This window comes from Oreochromis aureus, linkage group 1, assembly GCF_013358895.1.
Source record: "Oreochromis aureus strain Israel breed Guangdong linkage group 1, ZZ_aureus, whole genome shotgun sequence".
Taxonomy (NCBI): domain Eukaryota; kingdom Metazoa; phylum Chordata; class Actinopteri; order Cichliformes; family Cichlidae; genus Oreochromis; species Oreochromis aureus.
Window position 1 is genome coordinate 38,781,579 of NC_052942.1, and position 22,525 is coordinate 38,804,103.

General features: G+C 40.2%; 1 protein-coding gene across 2 annotated transcripts; it reads right to left on the minus strand.

The window, feature by feature from the left end:
- Window positions 1-5,757: 5,757 nt before the first annotated feature.
- Window positions 5,758-16,535, minus strand: tppp3 (tubulin polymerization-promoting protein family member 3). 2 transcript variants are annotated; one of them, XM_031743718.2, is made up of 4 exons: window positions 16,412-16,535; window positions 12,632-12,833; window positions 11,058-11,211; window positions 5,758-7,608 (listed from the first exon to the last, which is right to left on the minus strand). In XM_031743718.2, exons 2-4 carry the CDS (start codon window positions 12,817-12,819, stop codon window positions 7,414-7,416), a joined length of 537 nt encoding a protein of 178 aa, XP_031599578.1. In that variant the 5' UTR covers window positions 12,820-12,833; window positions 16,412-16,535; the 3' UTR covers window positions 5,758-7,413. The 2 variants fall into 2 exon arrangements, with proteins under 2 accessions (XP_031599578.1, XP_039469615.1); XM_039613681.1 differs by lacking the exon at window positions 16,412-16,535 and adding an exon at window positions 12,966-13,735.
- Window positions 16,536-22,525: the final 5,990 nt, after the last annotated feature.

Genomic DNA, 22,525 nt, shown 5'->3' on the forward strand with positions numbered 1-22,525 from the left:
GTTTACACCCATTCTGATTATTTACTAAACCTTTTTCGTACCTTAATTTAGGGCTGTGGTCACAGAAAGATGGAATCCTATTATAAAAATTAACCAGCTGTGAAGTTTTGTTTCCCTCAGTTACCCCAATATTTTGGGGAATGGGACTCACTGCACTGAGCTACCTGACTGCATATAAAAAAGGATCAATAATAGGGACTGAATAAGAAGTCTGAATATATGGATATAGTTTTTAAAATTGATTTGAAATGCTTATCAGTGAGAAATAACAATTTATGGAAAGCAATCAGCAAACAGCACAGCAACACATTTATGGTCTTTCCTACATCTATCGGGTGCCTCAATAACAAAATACAAATTCATCCTAAATTCATACATGACCCCTCCAAATCGATCAGAACATTTACCTTTACTTCTGATACTCTAAGTAATATTGATGGACTTCTTCACAGGGATTTTTATTGCAGTACTTATACTTGAAAATTTAGTGGAGCATTTATACTGTGCTTCTGTGCAATAATATTCTGCTAAAGTACTTTTAAAGTGAATAAAATAAAATCAAGGAGTGTTTTCTCAACGAAAACAGAGCGATTAAAGTAAAAAGGAAGGACTCAGCAACAATGCACAGGGTGTGTGAGTGAGGCCTGGAGATTTGGATTATCAGGGGTTTAAATGAGATTAATGCTGTCCAGAGGAACTACTTGTTTGCATAATGAGCTGTTGTATTATGCTCTATTTTATTTCATTCAGAGACAGGAAGTGGACTGCAGCTCTGAACCAATCAGAGAACAACAAGGTGGGAATAAACAGCAAATCTCTTTGGTCAGCACAACAGCAGCACAATGCATTGATGGGGAGGAATAAGCAAAAATCTAACATTTATTCTCTGTGTTTTTGGACAGATTTAGTGCATGTCACATATGTAGTACCAAAGCCGGCTGGGGTTGTACAACAGTCTCCCGGTGGTCGCTAGTTTGCACTTGTGTTACACATGTGAACTGGAGCCTTTTTTAATTTATTTCTGTAAATATTGTATGAAAACATATTAAAAATATATACTGATGATAAATCTTTCAATGGTGAAAGCAATATTTAGGAAACTGATACACCCATGCCAGAAGGAAATGTGTAAAGTTCTTCTTTTGGACTTGAACCAACACTTTACTGAGTTTCCTGAGGTTCATCAGGGCAGTTGTTGCACAATCTTTCTGACAGACACACAAACAGCAACAAAAATATTTCTGTAATATCTGAAAAAGTAGCATCAAAAGCTAAAATAAAAACCTCAATGAATAAATGCTGGAAGAATTTAAAAATGAAAGAAAAGAAAAATCAAGCATTTGTGCCAACAAAAAACCCCAAACCAAACAAAAACCCTGCAGTTCCCACGATCGCCACGGGCTTCCGGTTTTTAAAATGTCCAACTTTATAGCAGAAATTTAAAAAATAATGTTTACAGCCTGCGATGTGAAACAGTTTTGGGTTTGCCTTTATATAATACTTACTTCGTACTGAGTATTTCAGTTGCATTACGGCTCAAAATTGGCATTATTAAGTCTGAGGTGGACGCTTTTAAAGGTGCTTTTAGCTGAAATGTTTAACTGGTTACCACTAATTGGGTCACAAGCAGGTTTAGTATGATGATTCCTATTGAAAGTTTTCATACAATTATGAATTCATTTTATTAATTTTATCAAACTCATTTTATATATGAGTATAATCTGTGATTAATATCACAGATTAATGTGCAGTTAATTGTATTAATAGGCAATCCAAAAACTCTTTGCTCCAGTTTGGGGGAAGGATATTCTAGGATTTTTTTCTAATTTAATTCTTATTTTGTTCTATGAATAAATGTTCTTTCTGCCTTTCTGGCACTTTATCTTACAAAAGGTTTTGTGCAATCCTTTTCTTCCTATAGGAAAAGTGTCTGTTTTAGTTTTTATTAAAAAGTATAACCCTCGATGACATTCAATCAATTTAATTTGTTCCTTTTCTTCATAACTTCTAAAAAACTTTTCACAATATGAAACTTGTTTTCCCATTTTTGTCATTTATCAAATTAAAGTGTAAACTGATCAACTGAGGAGATACAGGTGAGGCCTGATTCTGACAGAAAGGATCTGGTTCGAGTGTTAAGACGAACGTGTTACTCATCTGTGCGACATTGGCGTCTCTGTTTTATTAATTAGACCCTGTGTTGTTCGCACTTTAATGTGTCTGATTTCACAGTCACATGTTTTCCAGGGAAAATAAACAGCTGATTGTGTTCATTGAGCAAAATCACATGAAGCCAATGAACCGTGAAGTGAGCGGGCCACATGATCTGAGGAGGAAGAGGAGGGGAGAAGGGCATGAGTAGGTCACATGGTCTGAGAGGAGGCGCTGCCGCTTCCTCCCTGAACCTAAAAACAAAAATCTGATTTTTTTTTTTTGTTCAGATATTTGTCTTTTAGTTTTTTAAATGCTACTAAAAGTGAAGTTGCAGTAGCACTTTAATTAACCCAGTTTAACTGTCCTCTAACTGACCTCCAAACCCAGCTGCCTGTTCTGAGCCCGGGGGGGCTTTTGAACTGTTACAACCCTCCGTCGTAAAAGAGTTTTTCAAACATTTTCAGCTGTCTCAGAACAAAACCTCAGAGTCGGATGGAGGCGGTGATGACGATGATGATCAGAACAAAGATAAAGACAACAAATGAGAAAAAGTAAGACTGAAAGAAAAATGATTAAATCAGCATAATTGCACCAGTGAGCTAAAGAGAAAAGAGCACAAAGACAAACAAGGACCAAAACGGCATGAGGAGGCCGTCAGATAGTCAGTGAGTGTCTTCAGAACTGCAAATGAGTTTGAGAAAGTTTGCTGAAAAACACTGACACCAAAAAATTTCTGAAAATTTCGGAAAAAAAATCAAACACCTGATGTTAAGATGAAATTTTTCTCCAAGTTTCTCCAAGAGCTCACTCTTTTTAATTTTAACATGCACTCAAAACATCTGTAAGAGGCAGCATTATGCTAAACAATCTCAAGGGAAATGATTGCAGGATATTCAAGTTCCAAGTGTTCAGGTGAGTCTCAGGTGCAGGGGTGGAGCCAAATAGTGGTCAGGTGTGTCCAGTGACAGAACAGAAGTCTTGCAGCATGCATGCATCCTATAGAAGGCTGTGCATGCATACAGCTGATGTTACCTGCTGTGACTACTAAAGAGCTTTTTCTTTTAATGCCGTTTAACCACCTGTTTTAATTGTAATTATCGATGAGCTTCATCAACAGTTCAAAATGAGGTACTTTTTGATCATTTGATGACCTAAGTAATGATCTCATCCTGGCCACCGCAGTAAATATTGCCACCTTCCCAGGTGAGTTTTCCATCCTACCTTCTGTGATGCAGAGGACGCGCTGCGTTTTATGGATGAGCGTTTGAAAGATCCATCAGTTCCTCTCCTCCCTCTGCTGTCCATGTTGGTAAAATTTTGCTTTCCTCCACCTTCATCGTCCCATCTCCCCTTCTGTACGCGTGTCCTCTGTCTCTTCTCTGTCTCCCGTGTCCTCCCGTGGTCGTCGCAATCCTGTCCTCAGTCTGTGATGCGTTCATCGCTGGGTGGGGTGTGGTGGGCGGAGACCCCATCCTGTCTCTCCATGTGTAATCAGGATTAGTGGATGCTACAGACGGCCAAGGGTGGTGCTCTATGAGGGATGCAGATTTAATAAATGATGATTGGAGGTAAATCTACTTTAAACCTTGCCTAACTCAGTGCAGACAAGGATAAAGTTCTGCCTTTTATTCTTTCATAAAACTGAAGTACCACTCCAACATATTTGGATGTGCAGCTCCACCTCAGCACTTTTCACTGCTTTGAGACTTTAAGTGAGAGTGAGTTGGGTCAGATTCCCCACTGCTGTTTGCATTCATCGCATTAATGAGAGGCAAAGGCTCCATCTGCAGGTTGACTTGAACATGACAAATTTATTCATGACAAAAACATATCAGTTGTTCCAATTAATCATTGTTCTGCAGTATAAGGCAGGATCAGGTGACCCTGCAAGAGGCTCATACTGCAGGAGGACTTCCCATGATGCACTGAGAACTTCTCCTCCACCCCTCTCTTCTCCCTGTGTGCCTTAAGTGCTGCTTTCTCCCATACTATTTGCCTATACGCTGTTTTTCTTCTCTGTCCTCTCACACCCCAACCATTCACGGCAGTTTGCGCAAGCAGCATTCTGCAGAAGTTCTCTTCCTGTTTTAAAGGGGTTCTTCCTTCACACAGTCAACAAGTGTGTTTCTGCTTAACAAATTAGGACTAAATAAAACAAAACATTAAAACATATTTAATAAAACTTCTATAAAATAGAGTGGCAGTAGAATAAAAACTTGTCTTTGCTGAATCTTTGTTAAGGAAACATCGGCATGGATGTCTCCCGACACTGTGGGAAGCGATATTGAATTTCAGTGGAAGCGAAAGACAAGAATCTGCATTTTGTCCCAAGTGGTATGACATCAGTGACTCTGCACTGAATCTTGATTATGATTGAGTCACTTTGGCAAAACCATCTTGGTGTTTTGCAACTAAATGTCATGGATGAAGTGTGCAAAAAGCAAAGGGATCATACACACATCGTAGAGGCTCATCAGTCACAAAGTAGCCACACCTTAAATCATCCCCTGCTTTATCATCTATTTCACTCTAACTGGAACAATAATTTAGAAAGTGAACTTTAATGTTTTGTTCAGTAAGACCCAAAACTGGTGACTGAGATCACAAATATCTGAGGAAAATGTTAATTGAGGTTATAAATCAAGTAAAAAGTTCTGTCATTTTTTCATACTCTTCTATCAGACTTCTTTTGAGGATTTTCCTCCAGCTGATCATTAATGAGAAAATTTAAGGCTTTATTTTTCATAACTAAAGGCTGCTTCCACCTTTCATATACAGTCTATCATTCAAATCACTTTTTATTTGACGACTGAATTTAATTTGAAATAAATGTGATTGAATGCTTGACCATAAGCTGGAGTGGCTCTGGGCTATAATCCAGCAACACACACTTAAATAAAACCTGATTCAGTGAAGGTTTTATATGATTTATATTACAGAGATTTAGGATTAATGTTACACTCTCACACTGGATTATTGTTGAGGGTGTTTCTCTCGTGTCGTATATATTAGCGGTATCTTCTATCAGAGGCGTCACTAGAAGTGATTTTGCTGGTATTATGCTTCAAATATACAGTCCATGGCGTATCCACGGGGGTTCAGCTATGGACACAATATACTCTGTGACAGCTAGTTTGCTCTGTGTGATTTTATTATTTGTCATTTAATGCCTTTTGTTGTTTTTAGGCTTTTATTCTAAATAAATTGTCAATCCGGATCTTTGGTTGTCATTTGATTGAAAAGGTCATCTGTCTTTTACAAATATGGTCGGATTGTCCAGAAACCTGAAGGGCTTATTTGTATCTTCTAAGCTACAAATACGTGAAATGTATTTGTATTCCAGACCCAGCTAAGTGCATCATGCAGACAAGGAAGCCTCAGGATTTTTAAAACCTGTTCCCAAACAAGTTTGGATGGCTTGTAAAATGTAAATAAAAGAATGCAAAAGCTGAACTCTTGCAGCAAAAATCTCTATTCCTCATCCCCCTGACTGTCTTCTCTTATTATTTTAAATAAAACTAAGCTGCAAATGCCTTTTGGGACATTGTCTTATTTTTGAAAATGTTTCTATGGCAAAAAAAAAATCGAAACAAGAAACAAGAAAACCATTTTAAAGCTTTTATTTGTTCACTAAATTTACTTACACTGCATCAACAACAATAATTAACACGTAAAGCTCTTGGGGAAGATGTAAAATATTTGTTTTGCAGAAGAAAAATCAGGCTGAAAAAATTATATATAACAAAAAGATGAAAAATGCAAACATGGCTTCAGAAACTTCAGCATTGCAGAAACAGTTTGATCATAATTTGATGTGGATCCAGAGATGGTTGAGAGTTTTTGTTTGTTTGACTTTCTTTTTTCAAGGAGATTGAATATACTATATATATATATATATATACTATGAGTATTAACACGTCAACCTTTTTTTGGAATGGGCAGTGAGAATTTAATTTGCTAAACGACTTTACACACAAACTACAGCCCCATTCAGACACATGAACATCACAGAAGGAGGTGAGCAATGAAGCCGTCACTATAGTTATTCAGGTTAACAGCAGAGGAGTAAAGTCTCACTAATGCGATATATACAGTCTAAGGAGCTTGGGAATAAAGCGACTGGACTCCTTTAAGTTTCGTGAAGACGTCTCACCTCTCATCCAAGAAGCTCTTTCAGTCCTGATATTTTATTGCTTCCTGTTGTGATGCAGTTATCAGTACAGCAGCTGCACATACTGAGATTTTTATTCAAACATGCAGGTGTGCTAAATGGATTCCTGGAATCAGCATTTTATGACTCCTCATGGAAATGGAAGAGGGAGCAGGGACGTTCCCTAAACTGCAGTGAAGCAGAAAAGGGTGGACAGCGTTAATTGAATTATTGTATTATTGTGTTATTAAAGATGAAAGCAGAGAATAAATACATTTTTCTCTGCATTGTTGATTGTTGCACATTGTGTCAAATATCACAGAGTTGCTGTATCGTGATACCATCATTATACAGGCGACCTATTGTGATAGCATAGTATCATGAGTGGACTCGTAAAAGAAATGGACATTCAGCAGGACAAATAGAAAAGCCTCCCCACGGGGGCGCTACTGACTCAAAGGGAAGCAAAGTGTGTGCAGTTATCCTCAGAGATGGAATTTAGTCAACAAAATTAAACGTGTATCCTTAGATTTAAAATGACTTCCAGAAAATGCTGAACCTGTTTCCTGTTTTTGAGTTTGCTTCTGTGTAACCAAATAAAAGCTATAAAGATAATCAGATTAGCAGCAGCACTGGTGCCTTCATAGGGAGAATGAAAGAATTTGAATCACATGAGTGAGGCTCTGGACAGGATTGAAAGCACAGTAGGAGAAGCCAGGTCAGAGAAACAGCTCATTATTACTGAGCTGAACACTGAGTCACATGCTGCTGACTGGATTACCATCACTGAGCAGAGCAGGTAATGATTACATCACCCACCTCCTTGCTCTGAATGGGGCCACCGAGAATGAACAAAAAGTCCAGATGTGTGATGAATATTACAGCCAAAGGGGGCGCTGATGAGTTGATATGAGGCCAATACCTCACCTCTGTCAGATCCACATGTTTATCTGCAAATCAGAATGAACATAAAGCTCTGTCCAGTGCAAACACACAGACATCCACACAGACATAGAAGGGTCAAAGTTCAAGGTTTGGTCCAGACTAAGTGCTGTTGAGGAGCTGTGCTTCCAGTCAGCTCCCAGCAGGGGGCGCTGCCTCCGGCTTCCTCATTTCTCAGCTTTCACCTTTGTGTCATACGTCCCGGCATTCTTGTACGCTCCCACGTAGCCCGTGTTCTCCACAATCTCCTCACGACCCTCGCGACCTTTGCCCTTGCCACTCTCGTCAAAGCGCTCCTTGTGCGATCCAGTGTAACGGGATGTGTCGGTCAGACGGTCCACCGCTGGTGTCTTTGCCACTTTCTGATGGAAATAGAAAAATTAGATTAAAGTCAGTAAAAGAAAAAATATCCTCCCTGCTTCAGGACGTGTCTCTGTCTTTTTTAACAAGAGGGAAAAATGAAGACAATGCAGAAGCGCCAAAAACTGCAGTTCCTCTAATGACCACTTGAGGCAACAATTAGTTCCATGTTAAAATATCCAGCGTTACAAAGCATGTTTACAGCCTCTAACATAAACCCATCCACTACTTCAAGTCACTAAACATTATTTATTGATCGTGTGTTTGGGTGTTGGAGCCTTTTAGTGCATTTTAATAGATGTCACGATAAATATTCTGGCTTGCTGTGTTTTATTTGTCTGCTTGTTTATTCATAGATGATAATGTGTGGTTCCAAAAGTCTAACATGGCCAAATGTAAAATCATTAAGTCAACGAGTGACATCACAGTGGCTACAACTATTTTTCATAACTTCTATGTTTTCTGCACGAGCATGAGTAAAACACACAAACACCACTTAGAAAGTTACAGCAACTCTTACTGATTCACGTTTATTTTAAAGTGGAATTAAAATTGTTGTTTGCTTTAAGCTATGATTCTGATCATTGCACAGTGTTTTAGATAACACAGAGCCCTCTGCATTTAACTGCACTGGGTCCCTGTAAACTTCACCTTCATTATGCAATCCTATCTGCCCCAGGGCACGAAATGAAGGCTCCACTGCAAAACCACAAGAATAATATTTCTGCTTTCTTTATTAGTTTTCTTCAGGTAGCTGAAATGAGGATAAGCCAGAGTAACTGGAAACTAAGCAAATGAAAAAAGGTCCAATGTCAGAGCAGGCAAAACAAGGCAAACGGAAAGGGTAGTAGAAACCAAAGTTTAAAGAATAGTGAAATTCAAATAAAGCATCTGAAAGTTTTTAAAGTCACATTTATTTAGCACCATTTCCACTTGATCAGCAAGTAGCAAAAGGTGCCTACTCTTTAGCCTTTTACAGTTGTGTAGTTATCAAATCAGTGTGAGAACCAATAGTGAGTGAATGGGTAGATCTGGATATGAAACCGTTCTTTTTCACCTCAGCAAAACAGTGGATTTTCACCATAGGTACCAACGGTCCCTTATTGTACTGCCTTAAAATGTCCCCGTTTCAGAGAACCTGAAGAGTATGACGTGCAGTGCTGAATCTGTTTCTGATTGTCTAAAATAATATTTATTTCAACTACCATTAGATGAAATCTGTAGTTTTTTGAGTTGCTGAATTTTTGTTATTTGTGCTTTTGTGCTCAATATGACATTAAAGAAGGAAATATGTCTGTGAAGGTTCTCAGTCATCCAGGTCATCGTAGTCAAAGGAGTTTGCAAAGAAAAGCGTCTGGACTTCTTTAAGTTGCTTGAAGACGTTTCACCTCTCATCCGAGAAGCTTCTTCAGTTCTAAGGTCAAATGGCCGAGAGTCCCAGATTTACACAACATAGAAGAGCCACCTCCACAGGACAAGACTCAGCAGTCCATCTGCATCTTAAGGATAAAGGTCACTCTTTCGAGGATGCCAATGTTCACATATTGGACAGAGAGGACAGATGGTTTGAAAGAGGAGTGAAAGAGGCCATCTATGTCCACTGTGAGCGACCATCTTTGAACAGAGGCGGTGGTTTACGACACCAACTGTCTGCCATCTATAATCCAGTTTTGAGTTCCCTCCCCAGACGCCTTAACGCCCACTCACATCCTGGGCCATCTGACCTCAGGAATTCACATGACAAGGTGGGGCCAGGTTTCACAATGAGCTCACCCGAAACCCTGGCTGATTAGGTCCCACACCCGCTTTCACACCTTGGCGCATGTCATTAGAGGATCACCAGGGGGTCCTTTGTCCCTCCTTGGGGGGATACTCCCACTGGGTAAATCTGGGACTCTCGGCCATTTGACCTTAGAACTGAAGAAGCTTCTCGGATGAGAGGTGAAACGTCTTCAAGCAACTTAAAGAAGTCCAGACGCTTTTCTTTGCAAACTCCTTTGATTAAAGAAGGAAGGAAACAAAAGAGGAAGTGGTGACCAAGTTCAGGCCTTATTGAACATTTATGCTGAGAGAAAGGTTAAGTGTTCCTGTGACTAAAATTTCCTGCTTAAAATTTTTTAAATGATGCTCAGGTTTAAATGATGGACACTTTAAGCTTTTGATCCAGTATCAAACATGTCTTTATGTACTCTTCAAACATATACAGCAGCGTTCAAACTGATAGGTAAAGTTTAAATGACATGCAGTGTCATTTGTAACTCCACAGATAGACACCAAGAACTTCTTACTATGAAATTCTGCTATAATCCATGAAAACTTTAAAACTTTGAATCGATAACAATACCTATGATAGATAATATAACGCTGATTCCTTCATGAACACAAATGCTTGTCATCTGTAATGCATGCATTTCAGTCAGGTTAGTGTTGACTGTATCTGCTCTGATGACTGAAGAGCGTTTAATGATCTGGAGAGGATCCAGACTGCCTCACTCGCTGGCTCAGGCTCTGAGGACCTCATCATTATAAAATAAGAGCTCTTTGATGTGTGCAGTTGTGATCTGATGGATGAACCAGCTGTGCTTGAGCCATGGCTCTGAAACATTAGAGTAGAGTAAGATGCTTCTTTGTGGAGCAGCTCAGGACTTGTTTTTCTACAGCTGAAAACTGAGAAGATGAGCCTGAGGTGATTAAACGCTGAGCTAAATATAAAATATGAGGAGCACATAATCAAACTCGTCTAATCATGTTTTCTTGATTATGCTGCTGTTTTTCACAGACAGACACTCTTCTGTCCAAGCTGTAGCTCAAAGTGTGGAGCTGGGAAATCGACTAAACTGATCCGGGAAGGTCATTTCTATGCGGATGATGCAGTTTTATGTTCTTCTGGTTCCGATGTCACTCGCCCCTTGATGTTTTTTATCATCACTTTAAATACACTGTGTTATCTACTGCCCTCTCAAATGAGGCCCTACCCCAGGTGTAGCTCCAAGGTGGAGTCCTGGTCCTCAGTCCTTTATGAATCCATTCATAGAAGTTTTGAATCGCACTTAGTCTGGCCCCTCACCCAGGACCAGTTTGCCTTGGGAGACCCTACCAGGGGCAAACTGCCCCGGACAACATAGCTCCTGGGATCACTCGGGCACACAAACCCCCCCACCACGGTAAGGTGGCGATTCATGGAGGGGACTATTATCAATAAGTATGGGTGTGGCTTAGTATGAGAGTGTGGCTTAATCCATATATAATCCATATAACTGCATTATCACTTACCTTTAAGTCTTTTCTTTTGCAGACTCATTGCTTTTGTTTTTACACATATGCACAAAAAGAAAAATAATACATTTCGCAACATATACATTGCATAGAATCACAATTTCCTCTTTTACTGTTGAGCGTCTTTGTTGTGGGATTTCAAGCTTTAAAACAACACACGAGCATCTTGTCTCACCGTCACACCAACGTTGGTAGGCTCTCGGCCTTCCACCAGCTTGTGGATAGACTGCAGTGCCTCCTCTTTGCTTTGACCTTTGAACCTCTTAGGAGCCAGCTCTTCCAGAGCTTTCTGAAACTCCTCGTAATTGATGACCCGAGACGTCTTCTGTCTGTACAGAAATACACAAAAGGAACGCAGAGATGGAAGAGTTCAGAGTCTAAACTGTACTATTAATTCTCTTGGTTGGAAAATGTCTTTTAGCTGTTATTTAAATTATTAAACAGATATTTTGTTTCATCGAGAAAAGTCTGGGAAGCTCAACACAGGCAGAACTGTCAGAGTAATGGTGGTGACTGGGAATTCAATAATAATTCAAGTAACTAAAAGTAGAGCAACAAACCAATACACCACACTGTAATTCCTCAGAAAATTCTATCCCAGGAAAACAGCAAAAAGTCTTCTTATTGCAGGTCTAAATCTTTGGCATAGTTCAAAACGGGTCCCTAAACATTTCCATTATTTTCTTTGTGTATGTTATTGTTTCTAAAGAAATACTTGGCATCAATCATTTCATCCAGTGCTTAACATTTTGTCCCCCAAAACAATGATATACTATTGTTACTAAGTTTTATCGTGTAGTTCCACGACTGTCTTTATCCGCCAGTCGCAGCCATGTTACACCCATGTGATGGATGACACTCATCAGTTTTCGGAGTATGACTTCAGCGCTCTGCCTGAACTAATCATGTGCTTCATTTGTGTTTGAATATAGACTAAAGTGCTGCAGTTTTATCAGGGCGTGTGGAGGAGACACTGACTTAAAAACTAAATACGGAGCAAAAAGTCTTTCAGAGGTAAGATTTATGCACGTGTTTTCATACAATATGCTAACAAAAGACTTTAAGGGAGGTGGTTTTACAAATATAAGTTCGAATAATCGCCCCACCTTTGTTAAAGAGCAGGACACATTCACTCCCTGCACGCACTGTTGTCCCACATTACAAACAAGACTTGAACGGCGCTTCTAAAAGGGCGTTTCCAGACATGATCTGTACAGTGTCCGAGCACTTCAAGGTTTGTACCAAACACTGAGCTCCCCATCATCTACATGAAACGTGCATATGCAATAAAAATGTGCGAGCTACCTTGACAGTGGAGCTGCTGTTTCATCAGCATAATGGTGCTCAATTTTCCTCGAATTAAGTGTGAACCAGCAGGTGCTCAAATACCACAGTAAAATATCTCCAGTATTTAAAACGCACATGTCGCCAGCAGGGTGTTATGTAAAGTCACCTCTGTAGTCCTTTTGAGTATCTAGAGAGAGATTTGGCCATGTTAGAATGAGATGCTAGTTTATCAGCCAATGGTCACAAACTTGGTTATAAAGATGGGAAAATGTTGCTTTAGAAAACACACTGCTTTCTGTTCCGGGCTGCACATTTTAATGATGACAATTAACCAGTTCATTTCTACTGTGAGGCTGGGGATTATAAAATGGGAGTCTCACTTTTGCAGCCAGCCTCAAGTGGACATTAGAGGAACTGCACTTTTTGCAGTCTGTTGACACTGGCGCTGATGTGAACACTCACTTGACTTTGGAGAAGACGATGTCCACGTCAGTGCCCGTGATGTTCTTGCCATCGATGATCTTGCAGTCTTTGCACAGTTTGGCCCAGTTCTTCCCAGTTAGATCCTTGCCTGTTGCCTTTGTGTCTCCATGGACAGCAAACTTCCTGAAAGCTGTGAGGAGCTGCTCCATGTCCGCACTCTCCGCCATGATGTAAAGATAATCTACAATAAAATTAAGCAGAGGACAACACTGGAGATCGTGTGTGAAGGTAATCTCCTCCAGGATTTATTAGAGGATTTTGAGTTTATAAATCAAAGCCATATGTATTACAGCTGTTCAATTTTTTTATTCACCTGTAGTCACCTGGGGCCACACATACTGTGTCAGATCATTCTAATTAAAATGCTTCAACAGGTACCAACATCACAGTTGTGGTTCAGATGGGCCAAGAGAACAGGTGACTGTGTCGGCTCACCTGTGAGTCAGAGCAACCACACCCAGATCAGGCTGCGATTATGTTTTTTCATGCATGAGTCTTGATTCGCTTTTGAAGTCACCCTCAAGTGGCCATTAGAGGAACTGCAGTTTCTGGCACAGCTTCGTTACAGATTCTATCCTGTTATTTCCTGAAGGTCAATATGTCGTGCACAACACTTTGTAAAATAAACCAGCAGAGTGGATATTTCCTCCTCTCTGTGCAAAGTTCCTCTTTCTGAATGACTCTTGGAAACAAGGCTTAGTTTTCCCTTTGGGAAACCTTCTGCTGCGCTAGTAGCAGCTATAACTTGTTGCTTCTGTGTGTAGGTGTTTTACACATGAAGATCATTTTGATTATCTTTGCAGCTCCAGCAGAAGTGTGCATGTGCCCACAGAATATGTGTGTGTGCGTGTAGGGTGTGAGACGTGACCTCACTGTGGTTTCTCAGGCTTGTGCGACTGCACACACACACACTGTTGCAATCCCTAACAGTGGGTTTCATGGAAACAGAGCTGGCTGCATCTCTGTCCAAATACACTTGTGTCTCCTTGTCATGCTGCTTCTGGAGAAAATTCCACTTGCACAACTCTGCTGCAGGCCATAGTGGGTGAAGTTATAGTACAGATAGTTAATATGAGCCCTGCTTACACACACACACACACAAGCTGATTCATTAAACCTGCTTCTTGTTTTTAGGAAGAGTGATCACTGCAACTCCCCTGCAGTCTCTTTTTAGACATCTCAACATAAGAAGCATCTCTTCATTCAATTGGCTGTTGTAATAATCTTCAGGGACTGACCTCTTGTGATGAGCAGCAATTTGTATCGCTTCTTTCGACAACAGAAAGGAAAATATCGCACAAAATCACACATTCATAAATCAGCCGATGATTTAATTGCAAGGAGTCAGACTCTGGACTAGCTCACAGCAAGGCAGGTACTGTCTAACATCTATCAGATGTGTTCAGGTGCAAGACTGAAAGTCGGTCATCTCTGAACCCAAAACACAATCACAGCAGTTAAAACTGAAGACAGACCGAAGCAGGAATTAATCTGGTCTCTTTGTGCATCAACAAGTTAAGACTGTTCTGAGTTCAGTCAACTTTGAGCAGTTATTGTGGTAGAATGTTTCACTCTGATACAAACCATTCCCAAGCCAACTAATCCCAACAGAGACTGACAACATTTAACAATCACATGTTAAAACATTCAAATCTGTGAATAACTGTTAAAACAGGAGCACAGAAGCTGAGGAGAAATGCAGGAGTGTTAGAGACAAAGGAGACTATAACCAAATATTAATCAGATGTATTATGGTGCATGCGATTCTAGAAATTCTAGAAATAAGAGGAAGGTGACACGGGAGATAGCTGCAGCCCCGAGGTTAAAACCAAGGTCACTGCTTACATAAACATTAACGTCAGCGTACTTGAACTTGACTCACTGTAGTCTTTTCCTAAGAAACAGGTGTCATTGCTCAGAAAAATTCCCTGCTTCCTTGGAGGAATAAAACAAAGATGAAACAGTGAGGTTAAAGTTAAAATCTGGGTGGTGCACAACAAGCCGAAATGGCACCAAAGCGCAGGGCACACCAGCAGTTGTGACATCACATCTGGCAGAAACGGCAAGTGAAAACTCCCTGTGCAAAGTGTTTCTTGTGCATTATCATTGACAGAAATAATGAAAAACACAAAAACTTAAATTCAGATCAACATTTGCAGCACTAATTTAAAACATGCACTGCAGCCCGGAACCTTTTACGATACCACCCGACAGAGCTGCATATGAGGACACAAACATTCAACGCACTTAGATGGGACATTAAAGAGTGGAACAGTGGTAAAACGTCAGCGTAATGTAAGATTTGCAAAAGGACTTCTTGTATTGAGAACGTTGTTAGCTTTATGCTAGCACTTGTTGGGTGCTCCATGCGAGAAAGGGGGAACTTCAGACACTCTCCTGAACTAATTCTTGGGAAATTGTCCAACATTTATGTGTGAAAATGACTCGAATATGTGATTTTTTTTTTTCCTTAACCATCGATAGACTGGGCTGCCCACATCTCCCCGCCTTTATTCTGCCCATAGTGACCAACAGCCTGTTACAAAAGCATCCTGACTGTAGCTTACTGCCTAAAGCATCTGCCTATCACTTCCTTTCACTGTTTTCATACATCATGTAATATCTTACACAACCAAGTCCTTCAGCAGTAATCTAGAGTAATTCCTGGGTTACCTAAAAAAACTAATATTCTATGCACAATTATCACCAGGCAGGTAGGAATACCTGCACCTGAGAGGTGAAACCCGGGCAAAAGGCTGGGTTTTGACACTTCACTGCTCCTTTATGTTTTTGCTTTGAGACGCACTGACAGATATTGAAAACTTGATTGATAATCAATAGTAGGAACTTCAGTCCTGTCTCAGTGTTAAAAACAAAGCTCGGCTAGGCTCACATGCTCTGTTTCTAGCAGCAGCTCTCCTTCAGTTTGAGTGTGTTTTAGTTATGAGGCCACACATACTGTGTAAAGTGTATGGGCGTGCTAGTCAGTGTGTGTGTGTGTGTGTGTGTGTGTGTGTGTGTGTGTGTGTGTGTGTGTCACTATGCAAAGACAAATAAACAGATTACCGACTGTCCACATTTTTAAAATTCATAAAACATGACAGCGTGTGGCTGCACATTAAATCCCTGCATCTTTCTGTTCAGTAGCAGATCCCATGTGCACATCACTTTTCTAATTTTATACTTTTTAAGCGGGCAATTTTTAGCAAATTATAATCAAACATCTTGTCTGGTGTGAAGGTTCCTGCTGTTTGCTGTTTTTGTGAGAAGAGATCTGAATATTTGTTTGGCGAGAACACTTCATGGCTATTTCTTTCAGATGTTTTAAGTTGATAAGTGGCAGCATTATTGAAGACACAGCAGATGAATCACTGAAGCTTCCAGCTGTGCAGACTGCAAACATTCTGCTCTCTGTGCATGTCTGAAATTAAACCGACTCTGATCTTCAATCGCTGCAGAAAAAGTTTCTGGAATAAAACTAAAAAGTTGTCCCAGCACTGACTGCAATAAGATTTTAAAAATGTATCTGAAAACTGTCATTAAAAAAATATCCTTGTATATTTTTACAAAATCTGTTTATATTAAACACATCAACTTCTACTTTTTTGTTCTTCTTAATTTTTCCATTCTTCTTCTTTGCTTTGCACTTCTGAATTTTGCACCACACCCACATCTTTGAGTCTTATTCTGTAAAACTTTTTTTTTTAATTCCCTGATTTCTCTCTTTTTTTATTGCATGTGTGTCTTGCAGTTTCCTACCTGTCCGTCTTCAGTCCCCCTCCGTCTGCCTCTGCTCTCCCTCTTCTGGCCCTCAGCAGCGGTGGCAGCATTCAAATGAGTTCTGAAGGGCTGAGGGCTTGTTATCATCTGTTTACCCCGTCGCCTTGGCGACATCCTGTCCAACATCAGGGGAGGGCAATAAAACAGAGAAAGAGGGGGAGAGAGAGGGAGGGTTGGTCCTACCGCAGGGCGCTTATGCAGGCTCCTGCAGTTTCCCACAGCTGCAGGTCAAAGGTCAGAGGTCATAATGATCATATAACAATGCTGCATGCAGATTTTTATGCTTTAATTGAACTTAAAGGCTGATTAAGTATAAACATAAATAAGAAAAGCACTCTGTTGAGCCTTTGGCAGGTTTTAGCAGCTGCTCTATACACTGTCTGAAAATAAGATTTAATGAAGTTATGATGACAGATTTCTGAGTAAATACTCTTTGCAGTCTGGCCCCGTCCTCTCTGTGTCAAAGCTGCACGTAATGACGTGCGAGCGGCTGAAAGGCAGCACCACTGCTGCCAGTGATTGAGAGGCAAACACAGTGCTCTGGAGAATTTCTAAGGTAAAAAGGAGACATGCGGTCATGTGAAAAAGCAAGTGCACCCTTCCTTCTACCGTAGGAAGCCAGGTGCTGCTGATCAAGTGCACATGATTAACTGATCACCAGCAAGTGTAAGCACCTATGTAGAAGCAGGAGTTTCATCAGTTTGCTGTTCTGGACGACTTACATGTGTGTAAACATGTGTAATCTTCCATTGCCATGTCCCAGAAATTCACCCTGAGCTCATGCAATGCTCAGAGAAATTGCAAAAAACCTAGAGCTCTGTCTCAGACTCTCCAGGCTTCGGTTAGCATGTTAAATGTTAAAGTTCATGAAATGGGCAATTAGAAAAGGACTGAAGAAGTATGGCTTGTTTTCAGGGGTTGCCAGGAGAAAGGCTCTTCTCTCTAAAAGAAGATTGCAGCACAGCTTAGGTTTGCATGCAAAGATGCATCTGAACAAAAGTTTTCTGGATCAGTGTCACCTCAGACAGACAAAGTGTGGGAAAACCAAACACGGCACATCAGCACAAACGCCTCATGTCAATGTCAATCAGGGTGGTGGAGGGCTGATGAACTGGGCTTGTTTTGAGCCACAGGACCTCGATAATTTGCAGTCACTGAGTGAACCACGGTATTCTACTGTCTACCAAAGTATTCTAGTGTCAAGTGTGAAAGCTTGACTCAAACTGAGTCATGCAGCAGGTGATTAATCCAAAGCACAGCCGCAAATCTCCTACAGAGTGACTGAAAAAGAAAAGAATCAAGCTGCTGCAGTGATCCAGTCAAAGTCCAGACCTCAGTCTGACTGAAATGCTGCGGTGGGACCTTCAAAGAGCTGGGCACAAACAAATGTCCACAAACCTCAATGATCTGAGCCAATGCAGTAAACAAGAGTGGGCCAAAACTAAAAAGCATAAAAAATATACTGCTTCACGTTATTGTTGCTGACGGTGATTCTACTGATTCTACTGAAGCTGTACTTCGCTTCTCACTGAGTACAGAGTCCTAACAACCCACAGGCAGACGGCGTAATAAAATCATAGCTTGGTGTTAAAATGTCAAATGTCATAAACTCATGGCATTAGGTCTGATCACAAGTGGACTTGACTGCATCTGTAAACACTCCTAGAATGCAGAATGCAATATAGGCCTGCATCCATTGAGAAGTCTCAGGCCCTGGAGGCAGTCTGGTCTGCAAACGATCACATTTTTACAGCTGAGTGTGCAAGAATGTCTGCACACGCTTTCGGCTGACATCTTCTGTGTAAGCAGAACTGCAACCTCATTCACACACTGATAAATGAGCGAAACACAAACATGGACCAATTTCACTGCTCTGCACTGGGATCCGCTGGTGCTACACATGTGCAGACTCATAATGTGTTTCAGAGCAGAAGCTGCGTGAAGGGTTAAACTATTTAAACTCATTTTATTCCACCGACGGCACCGTAAACCCTGATTTGATCTCAGGCACGTCTGGACCAGGAAAACTTTTGCATTACCTCATAAAATTAAGCAGATTCTGAAAAGTTTTGCATATTTATAAAACAGAATATCTCTTAAGAAAATAAGTGTGACCTTTCCATGTTTTTTACACGAACATTTGAAACTACAGCAGCTCTTTGAAGGCACAAAACCATCACATATATTGTGTTTTGAAACAGGACAGTATGAAACGTTATTTCACTGTGAAATAACATAACAGTGCATTTTATTGAAAAAATAATAGTAACTTGTCTTCAGTTTTCATCCAGTGGGCCAACTTGGATCTCCAGACAGGCCAGACTGACACACCTGGTTTTAACTGTTTTATTTATGTCATTCAGAACACTGAATCCACTGATTACTGCTTTTGTACTGAAGATAAGACTAAAACGTAAAGCTGACCTTGTCAATGAGAACCTTCAGAAACTAAAAATACAAGCATATGACTCAAACTAAACCAGAAGCTGAAGTTAAGGCAGAGGTCAAAAGGTCACGGTGCAGCATAAACGTGATGCTTTATTTCCCCTTCTCCGTCTGCAGAGAAAGAACCTGCAGAACGTTTTTAGAAATATAGATGCAGCACAAACTATTCTTGTGGCAGGAAACTGAACTTTACTGAAACTTCCTGCTGGACATGCAGTGACAGATTAAATCATTGTTTGTGTTTCTGTTGTCATGGCAACAGTGTTTTGATGTTTGTCAGGTAGAATCCAGTGAGACAGGATCAGCAGGTCTACACGCTGCTGCAAACATCTGCAGGTACTCCAGTGCATTTCATGTCCTGCTCAACTTGTTGAAAACAGAAAAATGCGCTTTAATCATATTTGTTTGATATTAAAGAAAGAAACCTCTCAGACACCAGAGGTTTTTATGGTTTATATTTTTCTCTTTTCAGCAGGGGAAAAGGAAGTGTGCAAATTTATACCGAAAACACGAAGCTCTTTATTCTGCTTGAAACGGTTGAAATGCGTCTCTCTTCTCAGCATCATATTCACATAAACATTTCTCTCCTTATATAACTCTGCAGCTGCAGACAGTCGTCACCTTAATAACAGAACAAAATGAAACTGCAGGTTGATCGGTGCAGCAGGCCGACAAAGACAAAGAACAGCTGAGACGCTTTCATCGGGAGCACTTTAATCTCAGCATCTTTCTTGTTCAGTTGAAACCAAATCGAACTGGAAATTTCCAAGTTAGACATCTCAAGACCGATCACTGAAAATGTAAACTAAGTGGCTGACAGCGATTTGGCAGGCAGCATTTTAAAAGAGGCTTTTGCTTTCACACTTATGATATAATTTTTAAAATACTGGATGTTTGTATTAAACAAACACACTGCTTAAAATAATGAGCATAACATAAGTGAAACTAAGGCAACCCTGAATTCTTAGCTATTTAGTTTTAGCCACATGGCACTCTACTTGAGGCACCACCAGCTTCAGGAAGCCCTTCATCAGGCTCAGAAGAGAGTGAAGACATGTGGAAGAGGGAGCTGCCAGGCAGGAAGACAAAGAAGAAGATCACAGAGACGGTTCATGGTTGTAGTGAAGGAGGACATGCAGAGGTTTGGTGTGACAGAGGAGGATCCTGGGATAGCATGACATAGAAGCAGGTGATCTGCTGTGGCGACCTCTAAAGGGAAGCTGAGAGAAGAAGAAGAAAGGCCTTAGTGAGGCAGAAGCTCAAACAGCTTGTCTCAAAAAGGAAGTGCTGCATGAAGGGCCAGGATGACAGAAAGAAAAATGCAGGGCTGTCCCCTTTGTTACCATCAGATAAAATAAACGAGAGTGAATGATACGAAACAACCAACAACCACAACAGTTTCAGGAGGTTACCGTCCTAAACCTGTAAACCTCTGTGAATACCACAGAAACTATGTTTCTGAGGCTCTCATTCACAGACTGTATATAAAAGATGCATGTACAGTCATGTGCAAAATTAGTGAGTCACTCTTTATTTTTTAATATTTTGTTTCCAAGGAGACTTTCTTGTAATTATTAAAGTGGTCTTGAGCAATAGTTCTCCAGGCTTTTTGAAGGTCTTTCAGTTTTTCTTTGGAAATTGGCTGCTTTTTTGTTCATTTTCAGTCCAGCCCTTGGACCTGACCTCATTTTGGAGGTTAAGTTACTCAAGTGTGACCTATGGATTATTCACCATTACAAAAATGCTCCTAACTCAGTGGATGAACCAGTCCCATTTCCATACATAACAGATAACTTGGCAAAGAATTTTAAATTGTATCTTTAAGCACTTTGTTACGAGCTGCTCGTCGCAAAAAAGTACATCGTTAATAAAGCACTTCCATCTTTTATGTCCAGTCTATGCTGGTTCAGGTTCAGGTGAGTTTTATGTGTACGCACAGGTAAATTTGGTCTGCGGCAGTTAGCGAGTCATCCATCCATCCAAAACTAAAAGTACATGTGAACAAAACATTTTAGCTAATTAAAATGAAAATTAAAACTAGACATTTTTAGGAAAGGTTCAAACTAACTGAAATATTTTAGGAACTAACTCAAATAAAATAAAAATATAGAGGAAATGTCCTTAGTTTCAGTACTTACTAATCTTCTAAAATTAGTTATCATAACTTAGATGATAAAGCTTTGATGGACATGTTTAATGAGACTTTGGATGTCTACAAGAGTGAGAGTCAACTGCTTCAAAAAGTTCAGTGTTTTTAATGTCATACTGTGCTGATTTTCCTAAATATTGCCTCTGCCACATGTCTCCATACAATAAAAGATTAAAACTAACACTGAAACCAATAAAAATAAAAATAAAAGCAAAGCATTTTCAAGCAATAAAAACTAAAGTGAAACAAGCCCAGCTACTCTGGAAAGTAACTGAGACAAAACTGAATTAAAATTCAAAGTTAAATAAAAATAAAACCTAATTAGAAAATCCCTAACTATGTTAACTTTGGTATGCACACAGTACGTAGGAGAATAACACTGCTGTTTGTTTAACTGAATGACGGCACTAAAGGGCTTAGTCCAGAAGAAGGACGGTTAAACTGACAAAGGGTTAAATCAAAGCAGCCAGTCACTGTAGCTGGTGCACGGGGCTCTGCTGTGGCTCACCAAGCGGCCTGCTAGACCATTTAACAGCATGATTAAGTGAGTTTCAGTTCTTTACGGATAAATATCCAAACCACGATCCAGCTTTAATAACAGCACAATAAAATGAAATCATTGTGGTTTTCATCAGTGTGGAAATGAGAACGTTCCCTCACACAGATGCTGGTGCCCTGTTTTTTCACACACAGCTTCACAGTTTGTCTCTCCCAGCGTGGGGAAACTGTCAGAGTATAACAGGTGCACTGCTGCACTCAACACTGACCTGCTCTCTGTTCGGCTCACATACTTTTAGCATTGGCTGCTCAGAGAGAAGCTAATGGACTCCGCTCACTTTCTGTTGATGGAAGCAGAACGGTTGATATAACAAAAATAACAGTAATTATCACCTATAAAAAGATATTCAACACAAAGACTAAAGCTGAAGCTGTTCAATCAGTTTCTCTCTTTAGCAATATGAGCTGCAGGTTCTCAGTATGTCTCGTCTGCTATGCTGCTGCCTCTTATAACATCTGATAACCTCACTGACTGATCTGAAGATGATTCGTATTTAAAGCAGATCAATCAGCTCCAGGAGAACAGATGAGATTATCTGCTGCCTCGTTAATTTACCGCGTGATTCTTCCTCCACAAGAGTTTATTTAACAATCATGTGTTTGTTTGACAGATACTGAGGACACTGATGAAAATTGAAATGATTTCATCATCTCGCTCTTTATTTGGTTTTCTGTTCACTGTCAGAATAATTTTGGTTTTCCACTTTGATGGGCTGAGTGAGCTCAGCTGTGATGTCTTCTTCATCCTGTTTAGGAGGATAAACACGCTGTTTACTTTCTGAATCCACAAAGAACAATAGGTCAGAGACTGTTAGTGTGTGTCTGTGAGTGGCAGGAAGTGAGCTCATGGCAGCGGGTGTGTCGGCAGGAAGCAGCTGTTGGTGTTCGGTTACATCATGTTGACCAGGGTCTCCAGGACAACCTGCGAGGACACAGTCATA